The following is a 21,452-nucleotide window of genomic DNA, read 5'->3' on the forward strand; positions in this document are numbered from 1 at the left end:
GCCAGATGGAAAGGCCAGTATTTGCTTCTCCTTGGTGGAGGGAGCAAAGTGAAAGCAGAAAGGGGACATAAAAATAAATGGTAGGACTGAAACTGCCAAGGGACAGTGAGATTTTGGACTGTCTGTTCACAGAACTAGTTTTCTTTTTAAACTGAGAGTCCAAGCCAGAACTTAACAAGACAATGTTAGGCCACAACTATTGTACCAAGTAATTTCCAGTCACAATACAGGAAGGATGGGGAAGCAGAGCTGATTTCAGTAATTGATGTCAAGGTTGGAAAATTTTAGTCACAAGCAGTGAATTTCTGGCAGAGTTGCTCTTGTCTGGAAGAAAGGAAGCTGACGGTAGATTTAATTGGGAGTATTTAATTATTAAAGCCCTGGGAAGGATCTGTTTAACTTTGCACAAGAAACTAATTAATTTAGCAGAAAGGTTAGCAGGTAACAGGTAAAAGGATTTAAAGTGAGTACTTTCATTAAAAGGTTTGTCGTGTCAGGGTATCACTGTCTCGGGTGAACACTCCATGTTTTTTCTGAGTACCTGGATGAGCAAGTGAACATCTGGAACCTTGTAAACTAGATAGCTATCCAGTTCTGAATTCACTGCCCTACCTGCAGCAATCGCCTTTGTCACCGCGTCAAAAAACTCGATTAAGTTAGTAAAACACGACCTGCTGCGTACAAACAATGCTAAATGTACCAAAATAACCCATTCTCTTCCAAATAGGAGTAAATCTTATCCCGTAAAAAAATTCCCTCCATTAGCTTCACTGCCACTGACGTAAAGCTCCCCGGCCTAAGAGACCATAAATTCTCTCTACTTTCCTTCTTTAATAAAGGAACAACATTAGCTACTCTCCAGTCCTCCAGGACCTCCTCCATGGCTAAAGAAGACACAAAGATCTTCATCAAGGCTCCACATCTCTTGCTTCTCTCAATGACCTGGGATAGATCCCATCAGACCCTTGGGATTTATCTGTCTTAATGCTCTTCAAGAGCCCCAACACATCCTCCTTCTTAATCCCAAACTGCATTTAATATTCTCCACACAGATCTCTATCCACGTTCTACTCCTTGGTGAAAACAGATGCAAAGTACTCGTTTAGCACCTTGCCAACATTCTCAAACTTCTCCTTGTTTTTTGAATGGAGGTATAAAAAGTCTTGAGATTTTCTTAAATCTGACTCACCAAAGCCATTCATGCCCCTTCAAATCGCCCGGCTTGAGTTCTTTCCTCGTTTCTTTCCATTCCTCAAAGGCCCTGTTTGATTTAATTCTCAATCCTTGCATGTGGCTCCTCTTTCCTTTTTGACCAAAGATACAACCTCTTTGGTCATCCATGGTTCTCTTTCTTTGCCATCCTTATCCTTTCTCCTTACTGGCACATGCCAGTCCTGAAATTGAATCAACTGGCCTTTAATGTCAGATGTGGACTTACCCAATAACAATTGCTCCCAATTTACCCTTCTGAGCTCCTACCTAATAACATTGTAATTTTCCTTACTCCAATGTCATACTTTCTGCAAGGTCCAGCCTTCTCCCTATTTAAAACAATCTTCAAACTTATGGATTTGTAATCACTATCCCCAAAATATTCCTCCACTGTAACATCAGTCACCTGGCCAGGCTCTTTTCCCAACACAAGTTACAGGATGTTCTCTTCTTGGATTGGGATATCCTCTTGCTCCTTCAAGAAAATCACTTGGATATACCTCACAAAGTCAGATCTGTAGAAGCCTTTGGCACTGAGGAAGTCCCAGTCAATATTGGGAAGTTAGTCATCCATTAAGTCTATCCTGTTGCTTTGGCATCTTTTGGTAATTTGTCTACATTATCTGTTCCTCTATCTCCTGCTTACTTTTGGGGTTTTTTTTGGGGGGGGGGCGCTATAGTACAATCCCATTAGAATGCTTGCATCTTTCTTATTTCTGATCTCTACCCATATCGCCTCAGTGGACAAAACCTCCAGCATGACCTCTCTGAGTGCCACTGTGACAGACTCTCTCATTTGTAGCAGAACTCCTCACCTCTCTACCCCATCACATCTGAAACAGTGAAATCCCAGAACATTGAGCTATCAGTTGAGCCCTCTCACAACCACATTTACAAATTGCCCACACCATCATTGGCCCAAGCACCAATCCAGGCCCCAAGTTCATCTGCTTTCCCCACAATAATTCTTGCATTGAAATAAACACATTTCATCCCATCACCTTCACCATATTCCTTTACCTCTCCTGTCTGTCCTTCCATTGAGACTTACTCATCCTATCCTTTACCTTCCCATTGCTCCTTCCAATTTCTGATTTACTACTCTGGTTTCCACCCCCCTGCCTCTCTGGTTTAAACACTCCCAAATAGTTATAGCGAACCTCCCTGCAAGGATATTGGTGCCCCTCTGGTCAGATGCAACCAATCCCTCTTGTACAGGTCACCTCTGCCCCAGAAGAGATCCAGATGATCCAAAAATATGAATCTCCACCCCCTGGATCAACTGCAGATCCACACATTCATCTGTCCTATCTTCCTATTTCTATCTTCACCAGCACGTGGCACTGGGAGTAACCCAGAGATTACCACCCTTGAGGATGTGCTTTTTATTCTGTTGCCCAATTACTAATATTCTCTCTCCAGGACCTCATCCCTTTTCCTACACATGTCATTTGTACAATGACCTCCAACTGCTCGCCCTTCCCCTTGAGAATGTTCCGCGGCTGCTCGTAGACATCCTGGACCCTGGCACCAGGAGGCAGTGGACCATCCTGGAGTCTTGTTTGCAGCCATTAAATCTCCTATTCGTCCCCCTAACTAACGAGTCTCTTCCAGTATGGCTTTGTCAGATATTTTCCCTTCCCCGCTGTGAGAATGGAGAGATTTTGCTCTGATAACGGTGGAAGATATTTCTGTCAAAAATAAATAAATAAAACTATGGCCCGCCCGGCCACATCTGGCCCGCCATGAGATTTTATCCGGCCTGCAGCAGGCTTTTTGGCGGCGGGGACTGGAGGCAGAAGCTGCCGGCGAAGGTTCACCGGAGAGCAGATCGCCACCGACCCAGAGCCGGGACAAGGCGAGAGATCACAGCGCCCCCTCGAAATTTCCCTCCTCGCCGCCGCTGCCGCTCAACCTGGGGAGAGAGAAGGGGGGGGGGGAGAGAGCCGGGGTAGAGGGAGCAGAGGGTGAGAGCGGGAGCGCGGGGAGGGGGAGGGTGTCAGCGGGTGCTGCTCAGTCCGAGTCAGCATGGGTTTACGATGGGGAAATCATGCTCGACTAATCTTCTGGAATTTTTTGAGGATGGAACTCGGAAAATGGACAAGGGAGAGCCAGCGGATGTAATGTACCTGGGCTTTCAGAAAGCCTTTGATAAGGTCCCACACAGGAGATTAGTGGGCAAATTTAGAGCACATGGTACTAGGGGAAGGGTACTGACATGGATAGAAAATTAGTTGGCAGACAGGAAATAAAGAATAGGGATTTTTCCAGAATGGCAGGCGGTGACTACTGGGGCACCGCAAGGCTCGGTGCTGAGACCACAGTTATTTACAATATACATTAATGATTTAGATGAAGGGATTAAAAGTAACATTAGCAAATTTGCAGAGGACACAAAGTTGGGTGGCAGTGTGAACTGTGAGGATGATGCTATGAGGATGCAGGGTGACTTGAACAGGTTGGGTGAGAGGGCAGATGCATGGCAGATGCAGTTTAATGAGGATAAATGTGAGGTTATCCACTTTGGTGGCAAGAACAGGAAGGCAGATTATTATCTGAATGGTGTCAAGTTAGAAAAAGGGGAAGTACAACGAGATCTGGGTGTCCTTCAGTCACTGAAAGTAAGCATGCAGGTACAGCAGGCAGTGAAGAAAGCTAATGGCATGTTGGCCTTCATGACAAGAGTTGAGTATAGGAGCAAAGTCGTCATCCTTCAGTTGTACAGGGCCCTAGTGAGACCGCACCTGGAGTATTGTGTGCAGTTTTGATCTCCAAATTTGAGGAAGGACATTCTTGCTATTGATGGAGTACAGCGTAGGTTCACGAGGTTAATTCCAGGGATGGCTGGGCGGTCATATGTTGAAAGAATGGAGCGACTGGGCTTGTATACACTGGAAGTTAGAAGGATGAGAGGGGATCTTATTGAAACATAAGATTATCAAAGGATTGGACATGCCAGAGGCAGGAATCATATTCCCAATGTTGGGGGAGTCAGTTTAACAAGGGCATTTAGAACGGAGACGAGGAAAAACTTTTTCACCCAGAGAATTGTGAATCTGTGGAATTCTCTGCCTCAGAAAGCAGTGGAGCCCAATTCTCTGGATGCTTTCAAGAGAGTTAGATAGAGCTCTTAAAGATAGCGGAGTCAAGGGATATAGGGAGAAGGCAGGAACGGAGTACTGATTGTGGATGATCAGCCATGATCACAGTGAATGGCGGTGGTGGCTCGAAGGGCCGAATGGCCTACTCCTGTGTCTATTGTCTATTACTGCAGTTTTTCCCCAGCCTCTGTTTTGTTGGCAGTGCCATTATCTTTATTTAAAAGTTAAATTTTTTAGTCAAATGGTTTTCATAATGGCATTATTCCTTTAATATCCAAGGCACATTCCTTGTATATGCATACTTGGTCAATAAACTTATTCATATTCATAATATAATATACCATGCAAATATCTTGCTCCTATAACAGGCACGATAAAATTTGACATGTTTTCAGTAGGACAATGGCAAATTTGGAAAAATAGGTACCAGAAATTGAAATAGTCAGAACAAAATCAGCTGATGATATGGATGCACACTCAAAAATAAGTTCTAACATAATATGCAGAATAGTCTCCGGCGCTTTTAAGGTTCTATCATTATATGTCAAGGGCTAGCTTAAAATTTTTCCACTGATTCCAATAATTTATGGCAATCAAGATGTGCTTACTGAATAGACAGTAATTGCTGGAGTAACTCAGTGAGTGGGTCAGGCAGCATCTCTGAGAACATGGGTAGGTGACATTTCGGGTGGGAAGGTTCCTGACCCGAAACATCACTTTATCTATGTTCTCCAGAGATGCTGCTTGACCCGCTGAGTTACTCCAGCACTTTATGTCCTTTTGTGTAAACCAGCATCAGCAGTTCTTTGTTTATGCTTAATGAGAACCCTGCATTCGATGAAGGTCATTTTTAAGTTATTCTTTGGTGCAAAATACATCATCTTCAGAAATAGGTTACCTCAAGAATCTCTCGAGTCTCTATTTGCAAGCATTATCAAGATTGTGGAAAAAAAGAGCACTGCATCTTCTCAGACAGAAAATAAAAAACAATGTTTAACTTTCCAGCAGCTTAGGTCGTCCAGTAATTATTCAGGGTCTGTGAAGGCCAATATTAATGTCAGCAGTGCAGTAAGCTATTCGACTGCCAGAAGAAATTGTTGATTGACTTCAAGCATTTGACACTGATGAACAGGAAGAAATGTAAAGCCACTGTTAGTCACTTAGCTGTGGAGAATCAGCAGGCGAAATATCAAAAACGTCTCATACTTTTGTGCGGATTGTTTTAAATAACTAGTTTGCAGAAGGAACAAGGCATAGAAGTTCAAATAGAGTTCAATGAATGATTTTGTTGGGTCTGTGCCAGCTTGTTCCTTCTGAAAGTCAGACACATACCAGTTTGAGCTTGTTACCCCACCCCACAGATATTAAGGATACATCTACTTACTCCATTTGTCATCGGATTAGAATAAGGGGAAAATAGGGCAAGATGTGGGGGGGGGGGGGGGGGGGGGGCAGAATAATTAACGATCAGAGATGCAAAGATGTAATCGCTGAAGGCTTCGAAAACATAGAAAAATAGGCGCAGGAGGAGGAGCTTTCGAGCCAGCACCGCCATTCAATATGATCATGACGGATCATCTAAAATTCCATTCCTGCTTTTTCCCCACATCCATTGATTCCTTTAGCCCCAAGAGCTAAATCTAACACTCTCTTGAAAACATCCAGTGAATTGGCCCCCACTGCCTTCTGTGGCAGAGAATTCCACAGATTCACAACTCTCTGGGTGAAAAAGTTTTTCCTCGTCTCAATCCTAAATGCCCGACCCCTTATTCTTAAACTGTGACCCCTGGTTCTGCGCTCCCCCAACATTGGGAACAATTTTCCTGCATCTACCCTGTCCAATCCTTTAAGAATTTTATATGTTTCTATAAGATACCCTCTCATCCTTCTGAATTCCAGTGAATACTAGCACAGTCAACCCATTCTTTCATCATATGTCAGTCCCGCCATCCCGGGAATTAACCGAGTGAACCTCCGCTGTACTCCCTCAATAGTAATAATGTCCTTCATCAAATTAGGAGACCAAATTGCACACAATACTCCAGGTGCAGTCTCACCAGGGCCCTCTACAACTGTAGTAGGACCTCCTGGCTCCTAAACTCAAATTCTCTCGCAATGAAGGCCAACATGCCATTAGCTTTCTTCACTACCTGCTGTACCTGCATGCTTACTTTCAGTGACTGATGTACAAGCATACCCAGGTGTCGTTGCACCTCCCCTTTTCTTAATCAGACACCATTCAGATAACAATCTACCTTCCTGTTCTTGCCACCAAACCTCACATTCATCCACATTAAACTGCACCTGCCATGCATCTGCCCACTCACCCAAACTATCCAAGTCACCCTGCAACCTCACAGCAACCTCCTCGCAGCTCACACTGCCACCCAGCTTTGTGTCATCCGCAAAGTTCATTTAAATTTAGGAACGAGTCAAAGATGACGTGGAGGATGGAAGATCGGAGAGATGAGCAGACCCCAGCTCGGAGACACAGAGTTGAATGTTTTACATTTGAATAATGGTATTTATAATGTATTTATAAGATTCCTCATGGGTTTTTGTTTTATTTGTGAAGGACGAATATAGTCATTTAGAAAAATAAAATTCAACCATTTTATTAACTTGTTCAAATGGTATTGTTCTTTTTTATAAACAAAGTATTCTGTTAAACTCACAAAAATTAACGGTGGATAATCTTACACTAGAGGACAATATTGATCAAGTGGCAAGGGGACAAAGCAATGATGGGTGGAATTTAATGCTGGCAAGTCTGAGCTGCTGTATTTGGGGAGGTGATTTCAGGACCAATCCAGGTACTTGCCTTCAAGACACTTGCCTTCATTAATTGGGGCACAGAATCCAAGAGAAAGAATAATATTCATAAATGTACAACTTCATAACAGACATAAAAACAGCTTTTTTCCACGAGTGACAGTTCTACTCAATAGCCAAAGTTTTTTTGCTCTGGTTTATTTTCACCCACATGTTTAGACCGTAATGGTGTATCCTTATTGTTTTGATGTGGTTATGCTTTATTCTTAATTGTTAACTGTATGTTTGTGTTGTCATTTGTGAGCGGAGCACCAAGGCACATTCCTTGTATATGCATACTTGGCCAATAAACTTATTCATTCATTCATTCATAAAACATTGGTTAGGCCACAGCTGGAACACCGATCGCCATACTATGGGAAGGATGTGACAGCACTGGAGAGGATACAGAGGAGATTCACCAGAAAGCTTCTTGGAATTGAGCAATTCAGTTATTAGTAAAGATTGGGGAAGCAGGTTTTGTTTAATATGGAATAGAGGAGACTGAGGCAAGGGGGTGGGGGACCAAAAGCAATAGGGATTTAAGATAGGGTGGATGATAAGAAACTGGTCCCTTTCACATAGTGGCGCAGCACCTGGGACCCGGGTTTGATCCTGAGCTCAGGTGCTGCCTGTGTGGAGTTTGCACGTTTTCCGTGACCGGTTGCATTTCCTCCTGGTGTTCCGGTTTCCTCTAACACCCCAAAGACGTGCGAGCTTGTAGGTTAATTGGCCTCAGTAAATTGCCCCCTAGCAGATGCAAAGAGGAACATAGAACTCGTGAAAAACATGTGATCAATGGTCCACGTGGACTCAATGGGCCAAAGGGATTGTTTATATTGATGCATCTCTAAGCTAAATTCCATTTCAGAGAACTTTCCTATTGTAAAATAATGTGGGCTGTACATGCAAAAGAATGGTACTGTGGAAAAATACCATAGTGGGTGGAATAGGCCAAGCAGCAGTGAAAATAGAGAAGCTTGTGCAAACTGCATTTTCTTCACGCTTGAATGACAAATCAAGCTAATGCTTGAAGAAATTCCCAGTCCAAATATCAAATTTTAAAATGTTATTCAGTAACACTATTGATTTTGGACCACAAACAATATAGGAAGAAGATAAGCTGACCATAAATTTTATGTATGGGGAAATAAAGCCGGGAAAGAGTTGAGACCATTTAAACAATGGAAACTCGACCGTTAACTCAGCATTCAACTCAACTGCACACTGCAAGCACCTACAGAAGGCAATGAAAGATGGTCAATCAGCACCAGAACTAACTTAGGGATAACATTTAGTCAGAATACAAGGGTAAAGTCTACTGCTTTTCTTTGAAACAGTTCCATTTAATCTGTACTTTTATTTAATTCAGTTCTGGAATGTGGGCGTCACTGGAAAGAAAAGCATTTATTGCCCACACCTGAGTCAACTTGAGAGAGAAGAAAGGATCTCAACATGAAATGGCTCAATTAAATACCATTTGACTCAAAGTTTCCTTGTCGGCATTATTTTATTATAATGCATTTGTTGGATGTGATGTTGAGAACCAAATGTTGCTTGGAAACCATCTGTAGGAGATGATGAATGCATTTTTTAAAAAATCTTCAAATCTAGTACGTTTCATGCACTTTATACTGGAAAATCTTTTTCAAGTCATAGTCATAGTGATACAGTGTGGAAACAGGCCCTTCAGCCCAACTCACCCACACCGGCCAACAATGTCCCAGTTACACTAGTCCCACTTGCTTCTGCTTGTACCATATCCCTCCAAACCTGTCCTATCCAGGTACCTGTCTGTTTATTAAACAATGGGATATTCCCAGCCTCAACCAGCTCCTCTGGCTGCTTGTTCCATACATCCAACACCCTTTGTGTGAAAAAGTTATCCCTCGGATTCCTGATAAATCTTTTCCACTTCACCTTGAATCGATGTCCTCTGGTCCTCGTATCCTCTACTCTGGGCAAAAGACTGTGCATCTACCCGATCTATTCCTCTCATGATCTTAGACGTCTCTATAAGATCACCCCTGATGCTCCTGTGCTCCATGGAATAGAAACCCAGCCAACTCAACCTCTCCCTATAGATCACACCCTCTAGTCCTGGAAACATCCTCGTAAATCTTTTCTGAACCCTTTCAAGCTTGACAATATCTTTCCTACAACATGGTGCCCAGAATTGAACACAATATTCTAAATGCGGTCTCACCAACGTCATATACAATTACAACTTGACCTCCCATATAGTCAATACTCTGACTGATGAAGGCCAAAGTGCCAAAAGCCTTTTTGTCCACGTTATCTACCTGCGACTCGACCTTCAAGGAACCATGCACCTGTACTCCTAGATCTCTCTGCTCTACAACACTACCCAGAGGCCTACAATTTACTGTGTAGGTCCTGCCCCTGTTCGATGACCCAAAAAGCAACACCTCATACTTCTCTGTATTAATTTCTATCAACCATTCCTCCGCCCACCTGGCCAATCAATCCAGATCCTGCTGCAAACGTTCACAACCATCTTCACTATCTGCAAAAGCACTAACTTTTGTATCATCAGCAAACTTACTAATCTTGCCCTGTGTGTTCTCATCCAAATCATTGATGTAGATGACAAACCGTAACGGGCCCAGCACCGAACCCTGAGGCACACCACTAGTCACAGGCATCCAGTCTGAGAAGCAACCTTCCACCATTACCCTCTGCTTCCTTGCATGGAGCCAATTTGCTATCCATTCAGCTATCTCTGCTTGGATCCCAGAGCAGCCTACCATGCGGAACCTTGTCGAATGCCTTACTGAAGTCCATGTATACAACATCTAAAGCTCTGCCTTCATCAACATTTTTGGTCACGTCTTCAAAAAAATCAATCAGATTTGTGAGACACGACCTCCCACGTACAAAACCATGCTGACTATCCCTAATCTGCCCTTGCCCATCCAAATGCCTGCATATCCTAACCCTCAGAATACGCTTCAGAAACTGACCAACTACAGTTGTTAAGCTCACCGGCCTAGAGTTCCCAGCATTTTCCCTGCAGCCCTTCTTGAAAAGAGATACAACATTTGCCACCCTCCAGTCGTTCGTCACCTCTCCTGTATTTAACAACTCGTAAATTTCAACCAGGGCTCCCGCAATTTCCTATCTAGTTTCCCGCAATGTCCTCGGATATATCAGCTCAGGCCCTAGAGATTTGTCTACCTTCAAACCCGACAGTACCTTCAGTACTTCTTCGAGAGTAACCCTGGCTACTCTCAAGACACTTCCAGTGACTGCTCCAATTTCCTCCATCCTACTGTCTTTCTCCTCAGTAAATACTGAGGAGAAATACTCATTTAGGACCTTGCCCGTTTCCTATGGCTCCACACAGAGGTGATCGCATTGATTCCCGAGAGGTCCCACTCTCTCTCTAGTTACCCTTTTCCCCTTATGTATTTATAAAATCTTTTGGGATTGTACTTAATGTTACCCGCCAGAGCTATCTCCTGGCCCATTTTTGCCCTTCTGATTTCCTTTTTTAGTTTACCCCTTAGTTCCCAAAACCCCTCCAGGTCCCAGCTGCCTATACTTGCCCCATGCATCCTTCTTGTTTTTGACTAACGTCTCAATTTCCCTCTTCAGTCTTCAGTCAAGCTTCCTTACGTTTGCCTGCTTTGCCCTTCACTCTAATGGGGACGTACACATCCTGAGCTTTCTTCAGTACACTTTTAAAAACATTCCACTTGGCCGATGTTCCATTCCCCTCTAATAACCTGCACCAGTCAACTTGAGCGAGACCTTCTCTCATACCCTCAAAGTTGGCCTTACCCCAGTTGAGCATTTTAACGTGTGGACCCTCTCCGTCCCGATCCATAACTATCTTAAACATAATTGAACTGTGGTCACTGGTCCCTAAAGGCTCCTCCACACACACTTCATTAACTCGTCCTTCCCAATTTCCCAATACTAGATCCAGGGTTGCCCTCTCACATGTGGGAGCCTCCACACACGGCTTAAGAAAACTCTCCTGAACACTTTTGAGGAATTGCACCCCATCTAAACCCTTCACGCTATGATTTTCCCAGCCTATATTGGGAAAGTTAAAATCCCCAACTACAACAACCTTATTTGACTTTTGTTCAGTCCTTAGCTGTCTGCAAACTCCCGGCACATTTGTTCTTCTAATTCCCGTTGACTATTCGGGGGTCTGTAGAACACCCCCAACAAGGTCCCATTCTTGTTCCTCAGCTCCACCCATATAGCCTCACTAGACGAACCGTCCGCAATGTGACCTCTGATCACAGCCCTGACATCCTCCTTAACCAACAATGCAATCCCCCCTCCTCTTTTTCCCTCACCCCTGTCTCTCCTGAAGCTCCTGTACCCCGGAACATTGAGCCGCCAGTCCTGCCCCTCCCTTAACCAGGTTTCAGTCATGGCTACAACGTTTCAGTCGCTCGTACCTATCCATGCCCTAAGCTCATCTGCTTTACCCGTCAGGCCCCTTGCATTAAAATACATGCAGTTTAAACCAACCCTCCTTCCTCGCTCTCCACCTTTCACCTTCCAATTCTGTCCATTAACCTTTCCCACACCATCCTCCATACCAACTTCTCGCCTCTCACGTACCTCTGTCCTGCACGAGATCCCGCCCCCCCTGCCAATCTAGTTTAGTTGTGATTAACAGCTTCAGTGCATCAAACGTACTAGATTTAAAGAAAAAATGTAAGCATCTTATGCGTTCATCTCCGACAGATGGCTTCCAAACAACATTCAGTTCTCAGTATAACATCCAACAAACTTATAATAACAAAATAATACCGACACGGAAAATTGGAGTCAAATATTCCAATACAAACAGCCACCCACATAATCACCTTTTTATACAGAATAATTTGAGATGCTTGACATATAAACACCATTGGAAACAGATAATTTTGTACAGACAAATAGTAATAGCAGTAAATATCCACTGAAAAAACTTAAAGTGATACGCATTTACTTCAAATATTTCTAAATGTCATTAATCCGAATCATTGACACAAATTCTGAATGCAATACAATAGGCGATACATTTTAAAGATAGCTAATACTCTGCGTTGATAAGACCCTTGGAAACTGAAACCTAACTGGACCAGATTGCCCTTGTGCAAAGTTTTTAATTACTTACTGTGAATTCGAACAGACAACAGATGTTACTGACAAAACTGTATTCAGGTTACTGTATAAACAATTTGCTTCATAAGCTGCAAGACAAACAGTAGTTGCCAAAATAAATCTTTCCTCTCAATAAATTTGAGATGTCATGAGAAGAACATCCCAAAAGATACATCATACATCATTATGTCCCATCACAAAAACTGAAGGGAGAAATATTCTTGCTGTCTTCCCTTCATTGCACTGGCATCACAATTTAGTTTTCTCAGTCAGTGGCTATTATTAACATCAATCTGATCTTGTTTTATCATATCATATATCTACAGCCGGAAACAGGCCTTTTCGGCCCTCCAAGTCCGTGCCGCCCAGTGATCCCACTATCCTACACCCACTAGGGACAATTTTTACATTTACCCAGCCAATTAACCTACATACCTGTACGTCTTTGGAGTGTGGGAGGAAACCGAAGATCTCGGAGAAAACCCACGCAGGTCACGGGGAGAACGTACAAACTCCTTACAGTGCAGCACCCGTAGTCAGGATCGAACCTGAGTCTCCGGCGCTGCATTCGCTGTAAAGCAGCAACTCTACCGCTGCGCTACCGTGCCGTTTTGCTATGTGTTATGCTGTAGTTTTGCTATGGTTACATGCATTATTATAATAATCCATGTCTTCTCAATCAAAAGAAACATTAGAGTAGATGTCAACTTGTCTTCTGCTGGGAAACTGATTTGGTAACTTAATTTACAACGCAGAGAAAAATGTCACCTCAATTTTAATTTCATCAACACAACAATAAGGCACCAAAGGGATGATAACGCTCAAGCAACACAGATACCGACACTATCTTGAGGTCTGAAGGCATACTTCAGAAGGATAATTAAATGATTCTCCCAAATTATTTTCTATCCAATCCTCTTCTGACAGCTATCCAACTTAGGCCAAAATTAAAGTCAGTCTAAATTTAATGAGGAATCCCCTCAGTATATTTTTAAAAGGTCATTGACAATTTTAGATGAATGGCAAACACGATCAGAAGAATTGCAAAAAAATGGGGGGGGAAGCACGATACTGGTGGAAAATGGGAAGAACTGCAAGATAGATTTTAAACGCTTGTCCATTACATTTCCACCAGGTGAGCAGGAACAAAGTCGACTGATATTTGCAAAGATATGTTTGTCGAGTTATAAAGTTATCCAGCAAGGATCCAGGCCCTTCGGCCTAACCTGTCCATGCTGACCACGATGCCCCATCTACACTGGTCGCACCTGCATGCATTTGGCCCATATTATACCTCTAAAACTTTCCTAGCCATATACCCATCCAAACATCTTTTAAATGTTCACTTCCAAGTATACGACAGTTCACTTATCCAATATTCCCATGAACACTACAAGTAGTAGGGCAAGTTTAGAATTGTCCTCAGATTCAAGTGTAAAGTCTGTTGAAATTTACTGCATAACATTTAGTGCTTGTGAGAAAAAAAACTAGCAATGATATTAATACAGACATTAGATGCAGAAACCATGAGCAGCTGGCTCGAGGGAAATTGACACCAAAGTAATATTAGAGGAATGATCTGATACTACACTCCATTTAAAAGCTGAACCTCTTCCTGCTGACAAATGCACAACGAAGTGCCATTATAAAAAATACTGCAGTATAAAAGCTATAAACAATTGTACATTTTAACGAGATGTACTGCAGTTTAGCAGTGACATGTATAGACTCTTGAAGAGGACATAATCCCAAGGATATAATTTGCAATGGTAAAATGGAGCAATTTATTTCAGATCTTAAAGTCTGATTGTCCCAAATGCACGTGTCGTCAAATTACAAGAGAGCCATTAATGGAACTCTTCTTTCTTTCCATCACCCCACACATAATCTAAGAATGTGGTTTTCAAAAACAGCTCCAAATAATCACAAAAACTCAATATTAAAGTAAATTTTAATCAAGTTGGCCTGAAGCTTCGAAAACTATTCTCACCAATTTAGTTTTTAGTTTTAGTTTTAGAAATCCAGCATGGAAACAGTCCCTTCGGCCCACCGAGTCCACACCGACCAGCGATCCCTGCACATTAACACTACCCAATATACTAGGGACAATTGACAATTATACCAAGCCAATTAACCTACAAACCTTTACATCTTTGGAGTGTGGGAAGAAAGCGAAGATCTCCGAGAAAACCCACTCGGTCACGGGGAGAACGTACAAACTCCGTACAGACAGCAGCCGTAGTCGGGTCGAACCCGGGTCTCTGGCGCTGCAAGGCAGCATCTCTACTGCTGCGCCACCATGCCTTTGATTAATTTGAACCTCATGGCTGGTCTTTACATCCTTTATTTATATTAAAAGTTTATGATATCTCAGCATACTGCTCCAAGGCTCTTCCAAGGCTCAAAAAGAACCATTTCTGTCATCTCCACCTAATGCATTTTTTTCAATGTCTGTCCCTGAATAACGATACGCCTCATTGACTTGCAAGCTTACACTCTTAGCTGGAGGTCAGATTGCTGTGGATTTGAGTACCGCAACCATGTTTAATGTGATAATTAAGGTCAGCAATGCAATGCAGCATCAGAGAGCTCTGTATTACCCAAAGAAATGGAATGGCATGTATCGTTCCTGCCCAATTGCTCCAATTGTTATGCTCTGAGGTAAATGATCAAAAAAATAAGGTGGCACTTTTAAAAACATTTAAAAATTGGTCCAAAACAATTCAGAAAAATCATACATATTAAAATGTATGCCATGCTGTGAAAAGAGATGTGGAGGGAACTTTCAGCATGGCCCAAAAGTTTTTTTTCAAAAAAATGCAACAAGGGATGAGTTTCGGAAAAATTCCACAGTGTAAGGCCCTGCGGTAAATCATGGGACAAAGATGTACAGAGAAAAACACAAACCCAAAAAGAACATGATCTGGGAGGGGGGAGCATGTGGGGCGAAAGAGATTGCAGGGCTCATGGTTTAAAGAGAAGATAAAGGGCTAAGCCATTAGGAACTGGGAGGTGAAAAACAAGAGGTTGGGCTGTTAACAGGTATAACAGAGCTTTATTTGTCGTTCGGTACCGAAGTACCGAACGAAACTACATAGCAGTCATAGAAAAAAAAAAGAACACAAGACACATAACCCCAACACAAACTTCCATCACAGTGACTCCAAACACCCCCTCACTGTGATGGAGGCAACAAAACTTCCACTCTCTTCCCCACGCCCACGGACAGACAGCTCGTCCCCGACCGACCCGCACAGTCCCCGCACCGGGCGCTGAAACGTCTCGCGGCCGAACCGGGCGATGAAAGGCCCGCGACCAAGCCTTGCGCAGCTAAGTCCCGTGGTCGAGCCGCACCGGGCGATGTCAAGTCCGCAGCCGAGCCGCACCAGCGGTGTAAAGTCCGCAGCCGAGCTGCACCGGGCGATGTTAAGCCCCGCAGCCGAGCTGCACCGGGCGATGTTAAGCCCCGCAGCCGAGCTGCACCGCGCGATGTTAAGCCCCGCAGCCGAGCTGCACCGGGCACTGTTAAGTCCAGCGGCCAAGCCGCACCGGGATGTAAAGTCCAGCGGCCAAGCCGCACCGGGATGTAAAGTCCAGCGGCCAAGCCGCACCGGGGTGATGTAAAGTCCAGCGGCCGAGCCGCACCGGGATGTAAAGTCCAGCGGCCAAGCCGCACCGGGATGTAAAGTCCAGCGGCCGAGCCGCACCGGGCGATGTTAGGCCCCGCAACCGAGCCGCACCCCGCGCCGTGAGGAAGAGAAAAGTTCCCCCCCCACACACCCACCCACCCACCCACACCACCACCCCCTCCCACACATACACAACCAAAAAATATATATAAAAACCATCCCAACACGACACACAACAAAAAAAGGGGGAAAAAAAAGACGGACAGACTGCTAGTCAGCCGCTTAACCATGGAATGGCTGATTTTGGAGGTCACTAGTATATATTTGAATATTTCTACAATAAATGACCCAAGACATGAGCAGATGTTAGAGATTGAATCAGTAGTTCTTTGTGAAGAGAACATGGAACAGAACAGCACAGGAACAGCCCTGTAGCCCACAATGTTTTTTGCCAAACAGAACGCCAAGATAAACTAATCTCCTCCTGCCTGCATGCGATCCATATCCCTCCATTTCCTGCATATCCATGTGCTAATCTAAAAGTTTCTTACACGTCACTATCACATCTGCTGCCACCACCACCCGTGGCAACATGATATAAAATATCAGCTAGGGTCAAAATGAGTTGGAACCTGCAAGGTGACGCACAAGAATTTGTGGAATGTTACTTATTTTGCCATTTAGTCTAAAAGTATTAATGTCCCCAGTGATTAAATGGATTATACTGTCACTCGTCCAAATCCGGATCACAGTGAATATGGAGACGTTTATGTAGATGTGGATATTCTCCTCAAAATAAAGAAAAGCATGAGGAAGATGCTGTTGTTTGGATCTCAGCTGGTGGTAATGATGAGAAGATTTAAAGAGTATATTCCAGCCATGATCAGATTTATATTTCCTAATCAGGACTAAGTTCAGAAGAAATGTCTTCAAGCAAAGGATGGCAAATGTTAGGAATTCTCTTTCAAAGACAATAATGGAAGCTTGGTCTTTGCTCATACAGTGTGCAAATCCAGAGACTTAAGAACAACTGGTTCCCCACTGATATCCAGGAGTTAGATATCAGTGGGGAGTCAGATATCAGTTCTTCAGTCTGGATGTCCAGGCTTTTCAAGCTTCTATATCTTCTCTCCGAAGGTAAAAGCGGATAAGGGCAGTGGTCAGGGTGATTAGATTAGGTTGGTGTATTGTCACATACACTGGGAAGAAATAAAATTCTTTGTTCACAGAAAGCTCACAGAGTAAACACTACACATACAGTATACATACATACATCTCAAGAGTCAAGAGTGGTTTATTGTCATGTGTCCCAGATAGAACAATGAAATTCTTACTTGTTGCAGCAAAACAGAATATGTAAACATCGTACACTGCAAACAATATAATAACCGAGAGAGAAAAGGTTTAGTGTGTGTATAGAAACGCATACTCACAAATACACATATATATATAGATTATAATATGGAGGGATATGGATCGCAGTAGGAAAATAACTGCAGATGCTGGTACAGACTGAAGAAGGGTCTCGACCCGAAACGTCACCCATTCCCTCTCTCCTAGATGCTGCCTGACCTTATAATATATATATATCTTCGGATCGTTCATCTTGTCGTGGTGAAGAGGCTTGCGTCCCCCAATGATTCTGAGAGCTATGCCTTCGGAAGCATTAGCTTCTGGTAGGGCCACCCATGGTGGTTAGGGCAAGGATGAGAGTCCAGACTAAGGACAATCCAACCTACAAGACCTCAACGGCAGACCAGGCAGACAAAGTTATCTTGAACTCAATGGCTGTGAAGGCGGATGAAGGCTGCAACAGATCCATCAGCTCCAATCGTCTTGGTTCCCTTGCCATTGGAATTTGTTGATTGATTTGTGAAGGACCGTGTGTTTCTTGGAGTGCAACATCAAGTACACGTTAAACAGACACACACACAGGCGTCTTCGTTCTGTGAGCAGCACAAAACTTTACTCAAGACGTTTGGCGATCGGGGAAGGGCGACGGGAGCGGGCTACGTGATGGCTGGAAGCTCCTAGTCAAGAATCGGCATGGAAGCAGTAAATACTTGATTCAATCGCTCAACTTTGGACTCGTAAGGTCAGGCAGCATTTCTGGAGAACATGGCCACCTGAGAGTTCATAAAATCAATGGAATGTAGACCATCATCCTCGACCTCGAGGGATAGTCACGACGATGTATATATATATTATACACACACACACAAAATCGCACACATATGTACACACAACAAAACATAATAAGAGTGCAATAATAATAATAATAATAATAGTCTAAGTAGAACAGAGCTTATTTGAGGTTGTAGTATTTAATAGTCGAATGGCTGCAGGGAAGAAGCTGATCCTGAACCTGGACGTTACAGTGTTCAGGCTCCTGTACCTTCTTGCCGATGACAGGGCTGAAATGAGTGTGTGGCCAGGGTGGTGTGGGTCTCTGATGATGCTGGCTGCATTTTTAGGAGGCAACAATTCCAGTAAATCCCTTTGATGGTGGGGAGATCAGAGCCAGTGATGGACTGGGCAGTGTTGACAACTTTTTACAGTCTTCTTCGCTCTTGGTCGTTCAAGTTGCCGAACCAGGCCGTGATGCAACCAGTCAATATGCTCTCTACTGTACACCTGCATACTCCGATTCACCACCATCTGTAAGTCGTCCAACAACGGTGTGTCGTCGGCGAACTTGAAGATGGAGCTCGCATTGTGTCCAGCTACTCAGTCACGAGTATAGAGTGAGTAGACCCTTGGGGCTGAGCACGCAGCCTTGAGGTGCTTCCGTACTTATTGTTATTGAGGAAGAAGTGTTTCTGCCAATTCGAACAGACTGATCTATTGATAAGGAAGTCGACGATCCAGTTGCAGAGGGATGCGCAGAGACCCAGTTCCATGAGCTTGGTAACCAGCTTGGAGGGGAGGACGATGGTATTGAATGCCGATCTGTAGTCGATAAACAAGAGCCTGAGGTATGTGTTTTTATCTCTCCAGAGATGCTGCCTGTCCCAGTGAGTTACTCCAGCATTTTCTGTCCATCTTCAGCATAAATACAGTGATGATAAATACAGAATTAATGCGCTATATAAGGTATTTCAATGGAATGCATATATGGGTTGGTATTGAACTGCGCTTAACTGCCTGAACCTGTAGAGTGTGATCGAGGCCCAGTCCATCGCAGGATTGGCACTTCCTTCTATCCAGTCCATCTTCATGGTGCGTTGATCTGGAAGACTAGAAATATTGTCACGGGTGCCTGCCACTGTGGCCATTCCCATTTCTCTCTTTTACTTTCTGGGAGTAGAAACAGGAACATGAAAGCTCAGACATTCAGAGATTCAAGAAATGCACATTCCCCATAGAAATCAGACTGCCTTACAAATCACCTCTTTCACAGCCTCTTCAGAGAGGTGCTGCCACATACTCTTACGCTTAACTCTCTATTATTCACTTATTCTATTGTACTTGAATATTCTTAAAATTTGAAGAATTACTCTCAACTCTACCTCATTTGATTTTTTCATCGTAGTTCTTTCATATTTTTTGCTCTACTTCAGAATGCACGTCAGTTTTTGCGCCACTGTGCTGTTTCGCATTCATTGTCTTTATTGTACTTGTGTTTATTGCTTGTGTAAGAAAATAACTGCAGATGCTGGTACAAATCGAAGGTATTTATTCACAAAATGCTGGAGTAACTCAGCAGGTCAGGCAGCATCTCAGGAGAGAAGGAATGGGTGACGTTTCAGGTCGAGACCCTCAGGGAGCATCACAGGAGAGAAGGAGTGGGTGACGTTTCGGGTTGAATGTGTTTATCACTTACTCTGTCTCCTTCATGTCAACTAGCAACTTCATTGCACCCTTGTCTACATGACAAATTAACCTGCTCGTTACCCAATTGCAAATCCAGCCCAAAAATTGATTATTTTGGTGATATTCAGTGTTGTTAAACATAGAACAGGACAGCACAGGAACTGATCCTTCCACTAATGATGTCTGTGTTGACCATGATGCCAATTTAAACTGCACATCGACCAGCATGTGATCTATATGCCTCAATTCCTCGCCTATACACGTGTCCGGCAAAAAGCTACTTAAAATGTTGCTGTCGTATTTGCACCCACCACAAGCACGTTCCTGGCACCCACTGCAAAACTTGCCACTGGCAAAAAGACTGACAATCTACCCTTTAATCATTTTATATCACTCCACCACTCCAGAGAGAAAATCCAAGTTGGAACATCCTTATAGCTAATATTCTCTGAAATCCAAGAAACATTCTGATGAAACTTTTCTGCACCTTCTCCAAGTCCCTATTTTTCCATCAATGCAGTGACCAGAATAGTATTTGCTATGGTAATAGCAAATTACAACATAATATTTGCCCATTGTATCAATGTTATGATCTTTCAAATCTGAAACCAAAAATGTAAATACATAATACACTTGAAAAGTTCACGATCTATCCAAAACGTCATGTTAAATATGCCATAATGCTGACAATATAATGTCAAGACATTTTATCCTTCACAGAATTCTATTTCATTATTTTAACAAGATTCGTATTTTTAACTAATTAGCCTTAACGAGAAATAGCACAAAACTATCTAAATTCTGCATGAATCGACATTTTTCAGTGTATATTGAAAGACACCAATATAAATTCACCACAAAAATTAAAATGTCTTAAAATGTATCCAACATTCATTTGCATCCCAATCAAGGGGATAACATTTATCCACCGTAGCATTCACATAATAAAAGAGGCGTTAGCTCATGAGACATACTTAAACTCTCCAGGCCGCTGCTCCACTTGGTTTCTCGATGCATATCCATCATCTTCACTCTAATTTCAAAGCAAGAATAAAAAACAAATGCTAACAAAATGCGATAAACCCCCGTTTCATATTTCGACCAATTTTAGAAGAGAAGCACAAACCCCAATAAATCCCATCTCCTTGCGCAATGAATGGCCCAACATTGGACACCGAATTGGAGAACAATTGGATGCATTTGATGCACAGAGTCTCTTGCCCAGAGTAAGGGAATCGAGGACCAGAGGACATCGGTTCAAGGTGAAGGGGAAAAGATTTATTAGGAATCCGAGGGGTAACTTTTTCACACAAAGGGTGGTGGGTGTATGGAACAAGCTTCCAGGGGAGGTAGTTGAGGCTTGGATTATCCCAACATTTAAGAAACAGTTAGATAGGCACATGGATAGGACAGGTTTGGAGGGATATGGACCAAGCACAGGCAGGTGGGACTAGTGTAGCTGGGACATGTTGGCCAGTGTGGGAAAGTAGGGCCGAAGGGCCTGATCCACACTGTACCACTCTATGACTCTCTGACTCTATTGTGTGGTAAAGCAAGTGTTTGGGAAAACCAAATTATCTAATTTCAAGTCAAATATTACTAACATAGCTGCTGTTAAATGATTTCAGTCATCATGCGTTTTTGGGTTTTTGAACATTATTTCCAAAACAATTAGATGCAGTCGAGGGAATTTTTGGAATGCATTTTCCCAACTTTTGGTATTGTTAATCTGTTACAGAGATGGGGATGAATG

General features: G+C 43.2%; 1 protein-coding gene across 7 annotated transcripts in view; it reads right to left on the reverse strand.

Moving 5' to 3' along the window:
- Window positions 1-21,452, reverse strand: part of ctbp1 (C-terminal binding protein 1) — a 211,760-nt gene that overhangs the window by 117,583 nt on the left and 72,725 nt on the right. For 5 of the 7 annotated variants that reach the window (XM_078413580.1, XM_078412765.1, XM_078413108.1 and 2 more), the window contains exon 2: window positions 20,674-20,732. The exons of 1 other annotated variant lie outside the window; for it this stretch is intronic. In XM_078413580.1, the coding sequence (XP_078269706.1) occupies window positions 20,674-20,725 (52 nt within the window). In that variant the 5' untranslated portion in view covers window positions 20,726-20,732. Of the gene's footprint in view, window positions 1-20,673; window positions 20,733-21,452 lie in introns of those variants that run through there. One more of the 7 variants, XM_078413186.1, reaches the window with a different exon arrangement.

The sequence above is a fragment of the Rhinoraja longicauda genome, chromosome 1, assembly GCF_053455715.1.
Source record: "Rhinoraja longicauda isolate Sanriku21f chromosome 1, sRhiLon1.1, whole genome shotgun sequence".
Lineage (NCBI taxonomy): Eukaryota > Metazoa > Chordata > Chondrichthyes > Rajiformes > Arhynchobatidae > Rhinoraja > Rhinoraja longicauda.